Source organism: Magallana gigas, chromosome 1 (genome assembly GCF_963853765.1).
Source record: "Magallana gigas chromosome 1, xbMagGiga1.1, whole genome shotgun sequence".
Taxonomy (NCBI): Eukaryota; Metazoa; Mollusca; class Bivalvia; order Ostreida; family Ostreidae; genus Magallana; species Magallana gigas.
The window spans coordinates 58,056,863-58,070,632 of record NC_088853.1 but is presented as its reverse complement, the minus strand read 5'-3'; the positions used below and the strand labels follow the sequence as shown (position 1 = coordinate 58,070,632).

Here is a 13,770-nt window from a genome sequence, read left to right as displayed (position 1 = left end):
GATTGAGATTTAGAGAGATTCCGCTTATAGATAGATACTGAGACTCCTGATTTGGGCTGCTATTAGCTGATGTAATTGTAACTATACGATCACGCTTAATAAAACCGCTTGAGAAAGAAATACTGGACTTGTCATCTATAAGCTTGAGCTGACCCTCAATTGGATCCGTAAGACGGAAGGCTTACACAAACCTGATTTACATTTATCAAAATGAATATGTTTTTTCCTCTTAATTAATGAAATAGGTGTAATTTCAATCGAAACTGCTGTAAAATTAATCGGATATTATATCATAATTGCGGGTTTCATGCTTATTTCAATTACAAAACAAAGCAACAAATTAAACGAATATATATGTTTAATTATATTTATCAATTAATATGCTAATAAATACATACAATACAAATAGTTTTCATTTTTATTTCTTGGTTTAGTCTTTAATTTAATTGTCAATGATTTAACGTGTCCATATGAATAATCCACCCATTCCACTGTATAAGTTTACGACAAACGATGGTGGTTGGAGCCTAATATTGAAGGTTTCATTTTTATTTCTTGGTTTAGTCTTTAATTTAATTATCAGTGATCTTAAAGTGTCCATATGAATAACCTTCAATACCATTAGGCTTCAACTACCACCGTTTATCGTCAAAGGAAGACAGGGACATTTTGTTGATAGCTTTAAGAAACAGATTATGATTTTCACTCCGTATAGAGTTCATTGTATGTCTTTCTAATTTACAGTTTAATAGACAGTCCACGTAATTTTGATATGCTAATTCTTTGTTAACAACAGATTTGGCGATTCCCTTTGCTTTTTTCACTTGGGTTTTTTCCTCATTGTAAACAATGAATGAATACATTTTTGGTCGTAATTCAACACATTTCATTACTGGCTGAGATGCAGTTTCATCTTTCATCTTACCAACAACCTTCTTGTTTATTTCACTAAACAGAAAATGATCTCTAGGATAGTTTGATGTATCGAACAAATCAATATGTTTACTCATCTCTTTATACATATCTTTAACTTCAAACCTACAAAACAAGAAATAAAATAAGATGTATAAAACAATATTGACTCTTAATAAATAACAAAATGCACCAATAAGTCCGAGTATGACATACCTGTAAAACAGGGAATCTGTATCTGTCATCAGCAACTTTGCATTCCCACCATATTGTGTAGATGGGTTTGTTAAGCAAAAGTTTGACCTTTTTGTTTTTTACTCCAACGAGATCTTTATTGAAGATAGTAAAGCTCTCAAAACTCGCTTTACTAACCAGCTTTTGAAGGGGTTTTTTTGTATGAACTAGGTTAAAATTTAATATGTTTCTTATATTTTCCATGGTTTTTCTGAAATGACATTTAAAAAAAACATATATTACAATGGTACTCTAGTTTTATTTTATCAACCATCTATATTTTCATGATAATTTTCTCAAACACTTACCCGAAAACGATATTGTTGTATGATTTATAAAGGGAGATGTCAAAGTCATTCTGTGCCTGCTGTCTCATTTTAGTGTTATATTCGATGTATGGCTTAAGCCAATCCTCCTGCTCAAAGCTTATAACACGATGTATTTTTGTCAGAATGAGTCCTTGCTGAAGGTAGAATTGTAAGTTTCTATAGTGAACAACGTATTTTTCCTTTGTTCGAAGTGTAGGAACGAGTTTTTTCGAAATTTCCCCCTCAGTTTTCCCTTTATGAAGACTTTTATACAGTTCATGGCAGTAAGGAGAGAGATCTTCCATTTTGATAGATAACGACTCTGGTGCTAATGGGAGATCATTATGCAAATCATGCAAATGACTTGGATACTCAATTGTTACCTCTAAGATATATCCTGTTTTAGCATTTTTGTCTATATTCCTGATATCAAATTGTGATATTTCCTCTGCACTAGGCTTGCATTTTATAAAACGTTTCAATCTTTTTTAAATACACATTTAATTTATAAGAATTTTTTATAAGACATGAGGTTATCCCTGTTTTATGCAGATACAAGGTTACTATTTAGAGTTTTTGGACATTCTGGAATTATCTTGAAATTTTAAAAATACAGTTGTTACTAATAATTTTCATATTTTTTTTAACACCTTATATATATTGCAGTTCTTTACATCTTATGCCGGGCATTTATTTTTCGTCATTGTTAATATAATGAGGATGGAATTCAAAGTTTTTTTCACTTCTATATATTAATTGTTTTTCTAGGGGTTTTTTTACATTCGGACAGTTTCGTAGTTTTACATTATCATTTGGAAAACACCAGTTCGAGCTAAATTACATTTTACTTAAATCCGGTGGTTGACGTGGAATCTTCTCTAAGGTTCGAGTCAACTCACTCCCCTGGGTAGATAGGTGGGCCCCAGTCTTCGTTTCCTGTCTCGTTCATCGTTTCGTTTATAGTCTCGTTTATAGCTCGATTCTCCCTTCCGTTTCTTTTGTTCTAAATTTAACTTGGGAAACCTGTTAGGCTAGTTGTGTATTTCATTCAGTCCGTGCGGGGTGGTACTTATAATTTGTTCGGGTTTCTTGGATTTAATATTAACAATAAGGTAGGCTTAGTAATTTATTGCAGCCCGGAGGACCGGGCTGCTCTATACATATAAGTTTAAGTTTTGGTGTATGGGATTGAGGAGGGAGAAGTTATTCAGAATTGAAAGTTAACTATACATTAAATAGATTGTACATTAGAAGGTTCTTTCTCTTAAAAAATTACAAGATAAGATCTATTTTTACTTCCATAAAGTGCATCATTTAAAATATAAACCTTTTTATATGGAATATATAAAATTGCTTATTATTTACTAGGGACAAAGCCACAGGTCCCTATTTTTAGAAAAATAAATTTTAGTAATCGCATAAAAACGTACGATACACACATTTTTGTGTTTTATATACATGATGTCAAATATATTTTTGATTATAGATGATACACATATGTGATTTTAAACTTATTTTATGCAGTAAACAGTTACTTGAGGAATCAATAAAGTATAAAACGTTATCGTTTTTGTTCGATTTCCATCCAAATAGAAGTATTCCGTAAATCTTCTCGACTAGTCTCGATCATTCAGATGCATGACTTTATCACACCAAATCGAAGCTGTTTAATGACCAAGACTACTTTCCATTGTTTTCGGAAGAATTTGGCGGCAAATCGAGTTGGTGGGAACTGTCAGATCGGCGCAGACAAAATGGTAAGACACGTAATGGGTAGAATTCATCAAGGAATTGAAAAGTTTTGTCCTTTCAATGGACTTCAAAGTACAGCTATTGCATTTTTAGCTCTTGTAGTCTTAACTGGCATGTCGAGGGATCGCCCACAAACATGGGTAAATACGGGGTGTTTCGGGATATCTTACACACAATGATTTACCAAGGTCTCTACGAGATTGGATGCCGCATAGCATGCACTCTCCTGATTATGAAATTCAAACCGATATCGGTAGGGTAGGTGGCAATAATGAATTTGAATTCGGACAAAATACTCTTGAAAATTCCATGTATCAGGCGTCAATCATAAGTCCTTACTTAATGTTTACAGCTAGGGGATTGACTATTTCAGTCATATGTGATCTTGAAAATGACAGGTATGCTATTTTTGATTCACATCAAAGAAATGAAGATGGTTTGTTGGATGAATCTGGAAATGCAATTTTGCTTTACTTTGACAGTATTCACAGCATACTTGATTTTTTAAACCGTGATTATGGTGGATTTTCATATGAATTAAGCCCAGTTATTTTTAATTATGAAGTACATCAGCAACCTGAGCCTCACTTTTTCCATTCATATGCAAAACAGACAGAAACAAGTTTTAAGTTGAAAAAAAGCACCATTCGTAAAAGAAAACGCACATCTCAAGATGAAATGTTTGTAAGTACATGTGCAGAAACATTTCCAATTATTTCTGATCATGCCGATGTTGCAAATGAAAACAACACAATTAATGGGTTTAATATGACTAATGTAGGTTACACTTGTACAGTAGAAACATTAGAACCATCAGTGGAATTCTTAAATTGTGATTTTCACAATTCAGAATATGAACTTCATATTCGACAGAAGCCATCAAGTTATTGCAGGTGATGTGATAGAATTTTATTTCCTGATCAGATAGTTAACCTGAAACAAATTACAGCTACTGCAGAAATGTTAAACTTGTCATATGATGATGTTCTCTGTCGTTATTGTCATGGTAGAATAAAACAAAATAAAATGTGTCCGTTGAGTACTAAGCTTAACAACCTTGATAATGGTCGTGTACCAACAGAACTGAGAAAACTATCATTACTAGAGAAACGCATGATTTCCTTAATTCAAGTTTTTTTGTCAATTCATATTTTACCCGGTGGCCAGTATGCTGAGAAGGGATTGGTGCTAAACTTGCCAATGAATGTACAGGAAATAGCTAATCAGTTGCCCAGAAATTTTGAAGAAAATGCAACTTTATCTGTGCATTTTTTACATAGTGAACCAGCCGTCACTAATAAACACTTTATCAGTTGCAAAAATTTGAAAGATGCTCTTACGTGGCTTATAGAAAACAACCCACTGTATAAGGAAATCAAACTTGAACAAAGTATTGACATACTTTCTGATCTAAATAATGAATTGTTAAATGGGTATGAATCATCATCTCATTTAGATAGCAATTTTAACTATTCCTCTTTGACACCTTTAGATGTAAATACACCTATACTCAATGCTTCATCCTTTTTAAGAGAGGGGGTAATTAAGGTTTCAAGCTCTACTCATCAACCTGTTAACATTTTTGATCTAACATCAGGAGAAGAAATGGCATTTCCCTGGCTCTTTCCATTTGGAGTTAATGGTTTAAAACGTAACAGAGATATCCATGTTAATCCTTCCATGTATTTCAAGTATAGGTTATATAATAGACATGCAGAGTTTAGGTATAACTTAACATATTTGTTACACTCGTGTGTTTCTTACAATGTCTCATTGCTTAAAAGTGAAATAGGGGTTCATATGCGTATGTGTAAAAGTAGAGATGACAGATTTACAGCTGCTGACATAAGACATAGTAGCCAGGCCTCTGATGTGTTGGAAAATTCATACATGTTCATGAAGAACATAAAAGGGACTATTGCTTATTTCAAAAATGCACTTTATAATTAACTGTCAATGGTTCGATGTCTTGGACCCCCTACAATCTTTTTGACCTTGTCTGCTGATGACAATCATTGGACCGAACTTGGAATGTGCCTTAAAAACTTGACCTATGAGGAAGCATTCAGACGTGAAAGTTTCTCATCTTTTATGAAGGATGATCCTTTGATGACAGCTTTGTGTTTTAATCGTCGTTTTAAATATTTGTTGAATGATGTGATATTAGGCAAAGACCAGCCGTTTGGACAGATTCAAGATTATTTTGGAAGAATAGAATTCCAGAATAGAGGAAGTCCTCATATGCATATGTTTTTATGGGTGAAAGATTTTCCAACAGAAGTTACAGAAAATAATAAACAATTTTTTGTTAGATATATTGATAAAACAATACATGCAAATATTCCAATAAATGATTCTAAATTGTGTAAGTATGTGACTAAGTTTCAAACACACTCTCATACTACTTATTGCCAGAATCGACAAACAAGATGTAGATTTCACTTTCCACATCCAGTATCACCTGACACAAAAATTGTACAAAATATAGACATGTCTAAATCAAACAAAGGAAAATTTTATGTTCTTAAAAGGAATAAACAGTCAACCATGATTAATCCATACAATCCTGTTATATTACGACATTGGCGTGCTAATATAGATGTCCAACTTGTTTGTAATGCAGAGGGAGTTGCATACTATGTTTGCAGTTATCTATGCAAATCTGAGCCAGAAGATTTAAGGTCTGCATTAGGCAACCTGATTTTAAATGTATTTAAACAAAATCCAGACTTAGAAAAGCACAAAAAATTATTACAAATTGGATTATGTGTTCTCAAACACCGTCGTCTTAGCTCCCAAGAGGCAGCATATCGTCTAGGGGATTTAAACTTGCTTCACACTAGCCGCTCCTTTGTAAATTTGAATACAAGATTACCAGAAAAAAGGTTTCGACTCCTAAAAGGAGCTCAAGAAATAGCATCACTAGAAAATAATAGCACAGATATATTTCATTCCAATATGTTAGATTATTATCAAAATAGGCCTTTGAGTATTGAAGCAATGTCCTATTTTAAATTTGCATCATTATATGTCAAAGCTCAACCCTTAAAAGAGCATTCACGTTGCAATGAAAGTGAAAGAATTTACATTCAAAAGTATGATTTATATATGAGACCTAAAAAGATTCCAAACATAGTTAGATTTACTAATTTGCCAATACACAGTGAAGATTACTTTTACAGTCTACTACTGATGTTACTTCCTCATCGAGATGAAAAGGAATTGACTTGTAATTTCCCATGTGCAAAAGAAGCATTTGTTGCCAAACGCCATCTTTTAAATGTTTCAGTTCCATATGAAAAATTTTCATTTGTTGAAAAAATAGAAACTATTATGCGTCGTATTCAGATGTGTGAACAGGAACTAGAAAACAGCCAGTTTGAATTACACTTCCAAGAAACTAATGATAGAGTGCAGTCTTTTGAAAATTTGTACTCAAATGAAATAAGTGAAGTGTCGCATGTGACACAAACTGATAGCTCAGCTATATCATATTTACCATTTACTTCACAAGAACAACTGCATATGCATTCTTTACAGTGCTCAATGTCGTTTGTGGAATATGAAGCATGTGTCAGTAAGTTGTCGGAGACTCAGTTATTTTCTCTTGGTATAATTAAAAATCATTTTCAAACAAACCAGAAAAATTCATTTCATTTATTCATAACTGGTGGTGCAGGCACTGGTAAATCTTTTTTATCAAAAGTAATAATTGCATATTTAGAACTTTACACGTCTCGCATTTCTGTGGCTAAACCTGTTTTGGTCTGTGCACCCACTGGTACTGCTGCTAATGTCATTGCTGGTCAAACAATACATTCTGCATTTATGATTCCTGTGTCTAATTATGGAGAATATCAACCATTATCACCATTTTGTTTGTCAAAGCTGAGAAATATGTATGTAACTATTCATACACTAATTATAGACGAAATCAGTATGGTCAGTAGCAGTATGCTCACTTATATCAGTAGAAGATTAAGTGATATTAAGCAATGTGAATTACCCTTTGGAGGATTAAATGTAATAGCTAATGGTGATTTTTTTCAACTTCGACCTGTTAAAGCATCATTTGTATTTGAAAACACTATCTTGTGGGAATTATTTAAGCCAATTTTTCTGAAGGAGAACATGCGTCAACGAGATGATAATCTTTATGCCTCCTTGTTAAATAGAGCTAGAGTTGGTATGTTGACAAATAATGACATCTCCATATTAAAAAAAAGATTGATTAATCCTAATGCTAGTGGATATGAGACTGCTTTGAGGGTTTTTCCAACTAGGGCAAAAGTAAATTCCTACAATGAATATAGGCAAAATCTGTTGAGTAATAATCTTGAAACATTGCATGCAACCCACTACTTTGCATCAAATGATCCGAATGCAGGAAATGATGTTCCCAATTCATTCATACCACAAGATGACAATGCGGCAGGTGGTTTACCATCATGTGTTCAGCTTTCCATTAAATCAAGAGTCATGTTGATTAGAAATCTAAATACACAAAACGGTTTGGTCAATGGTGCAATGGGTTATGTAGAATCTTTCACTAGATCTCTTAGTGGTAAAATTGTATCTGTAAATGTGCTTTTTGATAATCAAATTAACGATAGAAGAAATGCTACTCAAGAACTATCACAAAGAAACAATGCAATACCAATTGAACAATTACACCATCAATTTATTATCCATGGACGACACATAGTAAGAGTGCAATTTCCACTCATTTTGTGTTATGCATGCACTATACATAAGGTTCAAGGAATGTCACTAGACAAAATCTGTGTTGATATTGGACCCGATGTTTTTGAACGAGGAATGGCGTATGTAGCTTTAAGTAGAGTGAAGTGTTTAGATGGTCTTGGAATAATTTCTTTTGATCCTAAAGTAGTCTTGCCTTATGATAAAGTTCTTGAAGAATATGATCGTTTGCGTAAATTCAGTTACAGAAAGTAACTACCAGTGCAGTACTTTATTGTGAAAAAATGCATTGAATTTCATTGATTTTCCAGTTATCCTTGAAATGATTTCTGAATCATTATAAACTGGTAAAATCTAATCTTATAAAAATCTTATTTGCATATATAAATTTATTTCCAATTGTGTAACAGTAGACTCTTGGTGTCTCTTTTTAGTGTATTCAATGTTTTTTTGTGGAATCGACAAATTAAATGCTTTATCTTGTGAACAGTAACATTATACAAATGGCCATTTTATCTTAAAACTTGAAAATTGGAAAATCAATGATACCGTAATGCAATGTATAGGGGGAAAAAAAGACTTGGTTGCATTTTAGATTTTCTTGTTGAAGTGTTTGACTCAAATATATGTTTTTTGTATTTACAGAAATCTTCATTTACTCATAGGACATGTTTCACAAAATCATTTATTCAGAGATCAGTTTTAATACTATTTGACAATCTCGTTGTATATATTTTCTCTATTTAGAAATGAAAGTTGTCATTTTAAATCTGTTGTCATTGAGCGTTAAACTTTTTATTTAACAGGAGCAAAATGAAACATTGCAGTGCAAAGTTCTCAAAAAGTCACAAGAACTTCAACAGTACACAAACAATGGCGTCCAAATGATGTTCTTCAACTTAGTCTGTGCAGATAAAACGAAGTTTTACAATTTAAGAGTTTACCAGAAACACAAGTTCAACAATATTTCTGTTGGAAGGTGCTACAAGTTCATAAACACTATCAACAGAGGTGAAAACAGATATTGGGTTGTTGCAAGCAGTCTGATAGCGTTCACTTCACGAGTTGATGTCCCTGAAGAACTGCTAAAAAATATTCCACTCTTACCAGAGGAAACGCCAATAACTGGGGTAAAGAGAAAGCTAAATGAAGCAACTGCATGTGATGAAAGATCAACAATAACAGGCAAAGTTATGCAGGTATAAAAATGTATCCACAAGTTTCAATTTTTTAGTCATAATTATCAAGATTTTTAAAAAAGAAAGGTTAATTGTTAATTGGTTGGAAAATTTGATAAGTGTAATGAATTCAATATTTAGAAAATGGTAATTTCTTTTCTACCCTGAGCCTTTTAAATTTTTCGGTTGTCATCTTTTTTTTTTCGTTTTTAGCTCACATGAGCTGAAAGCTCAAGAGAGCTTTTCTAATCACTTTTTGTCCAGTGTCATCTGTCTGTCTGTGTCTCTTTTCGCATTATCAACTTCCAGAAAAAACCAGTAGACCAAATTTAACCAAACTTAGCACAACGCATCCTTGGGTAAACGGGTTCAAATTTAAAATAGAGGATCACACCCCTCTACAAGGGAAAATGATTTAGATTAATTAAAAACTGTTGGTATTCAAATAAACTTGCTTAAAACCATTTTACCAAATAAGCTGGAACTTTGTGCAAGAATCCTCATGTAGTGTAGAGCCAGGAGTAATTAGGCGCCCCAATGGGGTTGAATTTTTACATAGTGATACATAGAGCAAGAAAAAATAAGCAGAAAAGTTTAAACTTGTAATTGAGTCATAGGTTGTATTTGATAGCATAAAGCAGTTTTGATCAATGAATATGGGTATTTTTGTTCAGGTGAATGGTGTGGCCTTGAGCCCCTTGTTAGAATTGACTTTTACAGAATTTACACAATTGTACCAATCTTACTGACCACCTTTAACATGGTATATTTTTAAGGCATCACCAGTAAAGTATAGACGGGAACATTTAGCTGTAAGATTAATCAACATTAAAGACCCATCTGGTACAGCAAAAGTATGCTTATTTGGGGACAATGCTGAGATGAACTTTGAAGTGAATGATGGTGTTGAAATAAGTGGCTTGTACCGGAAAACTTACATGGGAAAGCAGCAACTTACATCATCACGTGTAACAACATGCAGGGTAAGTTAAAAAAATTCAATCATTCACTGCACAAGAAATATTTAGAAATCTACCAAGCCAAAGTTGAAACAGGATTTATAAAAAAAAGAAAAATTACATGGTAAATGGTATAAATTGCACCACATGCAAAAATACATGGACAACAATAACATGTATGAAACAGTATTTTGACTGCCCAGCAATAGTTGCTTATAACGACAAACTTCTAAATCAATTACATATAACGAGACAGGAATTAGTAAAAACGTCTTTAAAATTGGACGCACTGAACTTTCTTATACCCAAACGCAATGAAAGTAATTACAGTTTTATTAGTCCATAACACATTTCCATCTCAGCTTTCATAGTAACTAGTTGTTGCAGATGCTAAGCAAATTTCAATTGCGCTCTTTTTTCAGGCATGCTATTCAGATTCATTTTTGTACAAATCAGATATCAAATTCTTGTTAAATGATGATTTTTACCCCTGCAAATTTTAATCATAATTTTTTCAACAAGTGCTTATTGCTAAGGCATGACACATAATGGGATTCTTTTTTTGTGGAAATCAGATGTCAACTTCCTGTTAAGTGATGACTGTTTTAGTATTCACATCTGGAAAGGGGGGGGGGTATTACTATTTACTAGTGAGGATTGGCTCACAGTTTCTTGTTTCATCATCAAAATAATTTCTTTTATAGTTCCAAGATGTTGAAGGCATTTCCATTACTTCAACAGACCTAATGGATGATGATGACTTCCTTCCAGATGACATAGATGGCAAAAGAACTGTTAAAATCACAGTAACAGACATAATGGATTTTGATGTTTACCATTGCTGTCCATCGAGAGGTACATTTACTCACATTAGAAAATAAATTAAAATACAGCAAAACTTGAATATAATGAACTCGGATATAGCGAATTTACAGCTATAACATTCTTATTTTTGTCCTGGCAAAGTCCTCATATATACTTAAAGAAAATTGCCATATATAATGAACACTGCTATAACAAATTTTCAGTTATAATAAAGTAATTTTAAGATCCATGCTGGCATAATTTTAACATATTTTATCATTTATATAATGAACATTTTGCCATTGCAAATTTTATTGAAGACAAATGCAATTTAAGATGCTTATATAAAGTACTCAAATTCAAAATATTATACAGATATTCTTAAAAATTGAAGTAAAAAGGTTATATTGACATATTTTCTACACATGTAAATGATTGTAATATTGATTTTATGAATTATGATAGTTTAAAATGCGGTACTCTAGGCTGAGTATTTTATAACCTCTTTATCATGAATTGGCTAAAATTGTATAACAAACTTTGTCTATAAATTGGCCATCAGATTCAACTTCATTTTTTAAATATAATTTCTAAACTATTATTATTAAAATTTTATCCTAATCCCATATCTTTATATGGAACTCTTCATCTCTGGGAGATGGGTATGTTCTAAAAATGGCCACAATCCCATGCACCCTTTCATGTGATAATAAAGAACTGGTGCATGTATTTAGTATATACTTAATATCCTCATTTATTCTATACTTTAGGATGCTATGACAAGAAATTAGTAAACAAAAAGTGTCCAACATGTGGAAGAGAAGAGGAGCAGGAAAAAAAATCATGCAGAGTTCAACTACTGTACAGCACTTCTGAAAAAACAAATCAGAAGATCACAATCTGGAGACCAACTTTGTCCGAAATCATAAAACAGGAAGTAAACCTTGGATCCAGTGATGAGTTTTTGGAGCAAATTTCAAGTCTTCTTCCAATTTCTTTTGAAGCCGATATCATAGACAACAAATTGCAAAACATTAAGTAATGTGCGTGCTCCTGTATTGTGTAGGTGACGTGTGATAACTGCCAAACAACGCTCTTTTAAAAATCATTGTTAAGTGTATTCCTATTTTGCTTTGAATTATTTCTTGTGCTACATGTAGTAGACTAGTTTGGCAGACATGATTGTTTATTCCAAAACCAGCGCACTTCCAAAGATTTTTTGTTCATTTGTTTTATTTATATAGATACTAGAAAATATCTATTCTTTAAACTTTCTTTAATCTAAGTTGCGTTTTTTTTCAGTAAATACTAACTACTAGTATAATGTGCTATTTATATATATATATATATATATATATATATATATATATATATATATATATATATATATTATATATATATATATAATTTTCATAGCAACAAATACTTGCATACTGTACTTGTTTATATCATGTATATTAAATAGTACAGACACATTTTATCTGTTTCACTTATTTTTTTCTTCTATATTTAGATGTGTTATTCACTCTATTCTGTTTTACTGTTTTATAGTCATATGCGCAAATCAAAAAATGTCCACACAAAACATCAGTGGTTTGAAAATTGCTTGAGCTCATAATTGATCTTGCTCATAGTAAAAAATTGTCCCCACTAAGAGTTAGCACATCTTGCATAAATATTTGGTCATCTTTTCCACACTTAACTCAGGAGTGATTTGAGGTCTTAAGGTCAAGGGTAATGTTTATACATGTATATTCATAAAGTATTGAGTTCCTAGGCATAACCACAGGACTATGGAATCTATTGCACTCAGTCTGGGAGATTAATTTGCTTGATTAAGAGTTGTTGACAGATTAAACTCGACTATATATGAAAAAAAAAACGTTAACAAAAATGATGGCATTGGTACCTTGCGAAAATAGCAATAATCCGAATTAAAGGCATGTCTTAATCAAACAAAATAATGATATTTTACTTCTTTTATTTCCCGGGCGACAATTGATGGCAACATCAATGTTTTCTTGTCTATTTGGTTAGGACGGTAAATTTAATGTTAGTATTCCTAGATATTTTTCATTGTGAATATCATTTTTGTGTGTCTCATTTCATGCTCATTATTAAATATATATGGAACTTCTGGTATAAATTAAAGTTAAAACCACTATACGATTACAGAAGGTTAAACACAAACTTATCATTACTTTGTTGAAATAAGTTTACATTCATCTATATTTTTCTTGTTTAACATAATTTGAGGAAAGAAAACGGACAATGACTTTAAATAAGTCATCCGAAGAAAGTTTATTTAAGTTTTTATTTTTTTTCGGGGCGCCAAGGGGGAACGGATCTGATATATTTAAACTATATTTTACATATAAATGTAACAAGCATGCCATATATGTATTACATATGTTGTGAGAAGAGATTCCCAAAAAATTTGCTAATGAAACTTAGGTAGCAAGGGACAGTTTCGAATAACTGTCCCCTGCCACCTTCAAGACTACATGGTATTTTCATATTTCTCCTTCAAGTGTAATTTTGAGTGGATTTTGTACCATAAGTAATACATTTTGTGAAAATGGATGATTTTCTTGGCTATAGATGTCATGACATGATTTATTAGCTAACATATTCAAGGGGAGTAACTCCCTCTTAAATGTGTAGAATGACCACCACTAGAGTAAATTGGCTTAGAGAGTAGGTATTTCCTATCCTGATGACTATTAATAGGCTTAAGTTAATTACAGAGATAAGAATAAATATTTTAAAACAGTTTTTATCAATTAAATCATTAAATTTATGAATTTGCAGCCATTTTGCTGTCTGATTTCATGAAATAACATTAATCCACCTGACTTATATCACCCAATTTTTTTAAAACAGCATATTTTTATTTCAAATGAACTTAACATGTAGACAAAT

The 13,770-nt window shown here is 32.1% G+C and overlaps 1 protein-coding gene across 1 annotated transcript; it reads left to right on the top strand.

The window, feature by feature from the left end:
- Positions 1-3,104: 3,104 nt before the first annotated feature.
- Positions 3,105-12,056, top strand: LOC136273990 (uncharacterized). The gene is made up of 5 exons (XM_066079891.1): positions 3,105-3,211; positions 8,714-9,106; positions 9,862-10,068; positions 10,749-10,899; positions 11,619-12,056. The coding sequence occupies exons 1-5, from the start codon at positions 3,125-3,127 to the stop codon at positions 11,888-11,890; spliced, it is 1,110 nt and encodes a 369-aa protein (XP_065935963.1). The 5' UTR covers positions 3,105-3,124; the 3' UTR covers positions 11,891-12,056.
- Positions 12,057-13,770: the final 1,714 nt, after the last annotated feature.